This window comes from Chaetodon trifascialis, chromosome 19 (assembly GCF_039877785.1).
Source record: "Chaetodon trifascialis isolate fChaTrf1 chromosome 19, fChaTrf1.hap1, whole genome shotgun sequence".
Taxonomy (NCBI): Eukaryota; Metazoa; Chordata; class Actinopteri; order Chaetodontiformes; family Chaetodontidae; genus Chaetodon; species Chaetodon trifascialis.
In genome coordinates, this window is record NC_092074.1 from 21,658,557 (window position 1) to 21,662,574 (window position 4,018).

General features: G+C 48.4%; 1 protein-coding gene across 1 annotated transcript; it reads left to right on the plus strand.

The window, feature by feature from the left end:
* Positions 1–351: 351 nt before the first annotated feature.
* insm1a (insulinoma-associated 1a) lies at positions 352–3,154 on the plus strand. The gene has a single exon (XM_070987425.1). It carries the CDS (start codon positions 486–488, stop codon positions 1,830–1,832), a length of 1,347 nt encoding a protein of 448 aa, XP_070843526.1. The 5' UTR covers positions 352–485; the 3' UTR covers positions 1,833–3,154.
* Positions 3,155–4,018: the final 864 nt, after the last annotated feature.

Genomic DNA, 4,018 nt, shown 5'->3' on the forward strand with positions numbered 1-4,018 from the left:
GGAGGAGGAGGAGGAGGAGGAGGAGAGAGAGAGAGCGTGTGTGTGTGTGTGTGTGTGTGTGTGTGTGTGTGTGTGTGTGTGTGTGTGTGTGTGTGTGTTTAGAGGGGGGTGAAATACAATAAAACCCTCAGGTACATCTGCTTTGCAATCTGCAAATCCTCTCTCCATCACCCACCTCCTCCCCTCCATCAGCCTCTCCATCCTCCCACACCCACTCCCCAAATCCACGGGGGACCTCGGCTCCTTCTGATTGGTCGTGGATGAGGCAACAAGGGGGGACGGGAACAATGTCATCATGTCGCCTTAAAAAGAGTGCAGCTATGTCGTGGTGAAAGCACCTCGGGAAGAGAACAGAGGATCAGTAGCAGAGGCAAACAACAACAAAAAGACGCATCAGATGTTTCTGTCCTCGAGCGGCTGAAAAGTGGATTTCTTCTTCCCGCAGCAGCGTCCAAAGTGCCTTCAGCTCTCCGTCCAGCGCGAACATGCCGAGAGGATTTTTGGTGAAAAGAAATAAGAAAACCAACCCGGTGTCCTACCGGGTCCGCTCCGACGAGGAAGAAGCGGAAAAGACAGCGGCTGATGCGCCGCCGCTGCCGCCGTCCTCCTCTGCGCCTCTCGCCTCCGTCCCGGTGCGCGCACAGACGCCGACGCCCACCTGCGGGGCGGCGGCCACGGCTCCGGAGCATGATGCCAGACCGGTGCAATTCGGAAACCCAGAGGCGGTGTACCAGGCGCTCTACAGCCCCACCCGCCCAGTAAGCCAGGACCACGACCGCTCCTACTTCGAGAGACGCTTCAACCTCGGATCACCGGTTTCCGCGGAGTCCTTCCCCACACCAGCAGCGCTCACCGCTTTGGACCACCTCTTTGCCCCGGTGGACTTGAAAATCGGCTCAAGCAACAGCAGCCGCACCGACACCAGCGCCACCTCCACCGCGACGCTCCCCGCCGCAGGGACCAAACGGCCGTCCAGCGACACCGAGCGCAAAAGCAAACCGCCGTCCAAGAAAACCAAAGCTATCCGGAAACTGCACTTTGAGGATGATGTCACCACTTCTCCAGTTCTCGGGCTCAAGATTAAAGAGGCGCCGGTGGACCAGAAGCCTCCCAGACCGCAGCCGTCCGGAGGTGAAAACAACCCGCTGGGCGAGTTCGTGTGCCAGCTGTGCCGTGAGGCGTACGCAGACCCCTTCTCTCTGGCGCAGCACAAGTGCTCCAGGATAGTCCGGGTTGAGTATAGGTGTCCTGAGTGCGACAAGGTGTTCAGCTGCCCGGCCAACCTCGCGTCGCACCGGCGGTGGCACAAACCGAAGCCGCAGAGCGGAGCCCCCGGTATGCAAAACTTGGAGAGCGACAAGGCGGCCGCGCCCGGTAAGACAGCGCCGGATGACGCGAAGGATTCTAGTGACAGGGACACACCCAGCCCCGGGCCGTCCGAGTCCGGCTCAGAGGAAGGGCTGTACGATTGTAATCACTGTGGCAAAAAGTTTAAGCGTCAAGCGTACCTGCGGAAGCACCTGGCGTCTCAGCACGGCTCCCCCAAAGCGGCGGAGGACGAGGACGCGCCGGCCTGCGAGCAGAGCGCGGCGCCGCTGAACCTGAGCTCCTCCACCTGCCACCTGTGTCCGGTCTGCGGGGAGAACTTTTCCAACAGAGGCAGCCAGGAGCGGCACATCCGCCTGCTGCACTCCTCACAGGTCTACCCGTGCAAATACTGCCCCGCCATCTTTTACAGCTCCCCGGGACTCACCAGGCACATCAATAAATGCCACCCATCCGAGAACCGGCAGGTGATCCTGCTGCAGATGCCGCTCCGCCCTGCCTGCTGATCCGAGACTTTAGGCTGCTTTCACACGGTCCAGCAACAAGAGAACAAAGTCCAGCCTTGTTTCTGGCAGGATTTTAGGGTTAAACTGCAAAAATATCCGTTTCTACAGATTTTTTTCAATTATTATTTAAGTTTGGCCTCTTTAAAACTTACTTTACTAATTAAGTGAAAAATATTTGGCACTTTGGTGAGAAGCAGTCTTGATTTAGCTGTAGTTGGGATGGGAGTGATTTAATATATCTTGTTTAAGTTTATTGGTTAAAAAAACAAACACATTTATAACAATTGACACACTGAACTGAGTGATTTACTCATTTTTGTCTCAAATCCCGTAAGAAAAACGGCTTCACCATTCTAGGAAAACTCACATCTCACTGAGGTAAAAGAAGAAGTGAGAGGATATTTTTTGCAGTGTAACTCCTACAGCCAACATGATGATATGACTCACATGCACCAATGTCTCGAGGTCAGAGGTCAGCCGCTTACCTGCAGCTGGCAGGGATTCAGTGCCTTGCTCAAGGACACTTCAGCAGGTTCTGGGTGTGTGATTGGACCCTGGCCTATAATCCCCCCCCCCCCCCCCCCCCCCCCCCCGCCCCTTAAAGGATCTCTGACGTCATACTTCAAACACTTAAAGCGTTAGACTGTTAATTTATTTTTCTAGCATCTCTGCACAAGTGCTATTAGCTTCTAGACCTAAGAGAGGGGACGACCTGTAGCCGATAAAAAACAGAAATCACGGGCCTGAGAAGACCTGATCTCATCACTCTGATTAGCTTTAACATAGCTTGTGGATCTTTGGATCAGTAGCTGTTGCCTGAAAACAAAAAGAGTAAAACCTAGTGTAGCCGGTAATGCCTTCGGATTAGAAACTCCTGCTGTAAAACTGCCTTAAACTGAACTGATCTGATTGTTTTTTGATCACCTATTTATCACTGGCTGGGTATAATATGATCATTATTTTTTACAAAGCCTTCTGTATTACCACTATACAGTATATGTAACTCTTTTTTCTATTTATTTACCTATTTATTAAATTATTTGTGTAAATTATTGCTCTGTGTGGTCTCTGTGATCTGTTGCTGTGCTTTTTCATGATGTAGCCAAATTTATTTTCTCTAACTTATATGGAAATGACGTGTGAGGACGGCGTGTTCGAGTGACATTATCGCAATCAATGAGTTTTATCAGCCGATCTTGAATAAAAACTGAATGCAATCATGATTTTGTTTGATTCTGGGTTTTTGTTTGGGTTTGTTTGTAACCGTTAGCTCTTATACTGCTTTGGATGTTTCTGCAGTATTTTGCTAAATGTCCAAAAACAATAAAAACCAAACTGAGAAATGGCTTTTGCTCTGTCTTCTATGTCTTCTGCAGGTATTGAACATACAAATGTATTCCCAGATGTGGCTTAACAGCTGGATTTAAACCCCAGATCAACTTGAATGCTGTTTAACTGACGGACAATAGAAAACTTACTTTTCTCTTTATGTATTTTTAAGTTGGAATTTAAAGGTTCTTTGTCTAAAAATATAATAATAAGCCTTAAAAACAGCATGTTTAATATCTACTGTGTCAGTACTTTTACTTAAGTGCTGCCCTTAAGTACAAACTTGAGGTACTTTACTTGAGTACTTCCATTTTCTGCCTCTTTGTACTTCTGCTTCACTGCAGCTCAGAGGCAAATACTGCGCTTTCTAAACCTCTGTATTATTTTGATAATTAAAGTTACACCTTAAAACAAAAGACTTTACGGATAAAACGTGATGAGCTTCTAATATTTCATTCAACTGCCAAAAGTACGTAAAACTGTTAGATTAAAGTTCCCCGTCGACCAGCTAAAACAGTCCAATACTACCGTCACACTAATGCACCAGTAATAATAATAATAGTCATAGAATTGTACTCACACGGTCTATTTGAGTACTTTTGTTACTTCAAGTACTGCTAACTATACTCTTGTAAACTATGTACATTTTCAGTGCAGGAGTGTTACTTGCAGTGGAGTACTTCCACAGCGTAGTACTGCTTTTACTCAGAGATCTGAATACTTCCTCCATCGCTGTGTCTTGCTTGAGAATTCAGGGTCATTAAATCCTCAAACTCCCAGAAGCGTCAATGAGGACGTGACTCCGGCTGAACGGCAGCCGCAGCTCAAACAGCACGTGAAGGTATTTGACCTAAAAT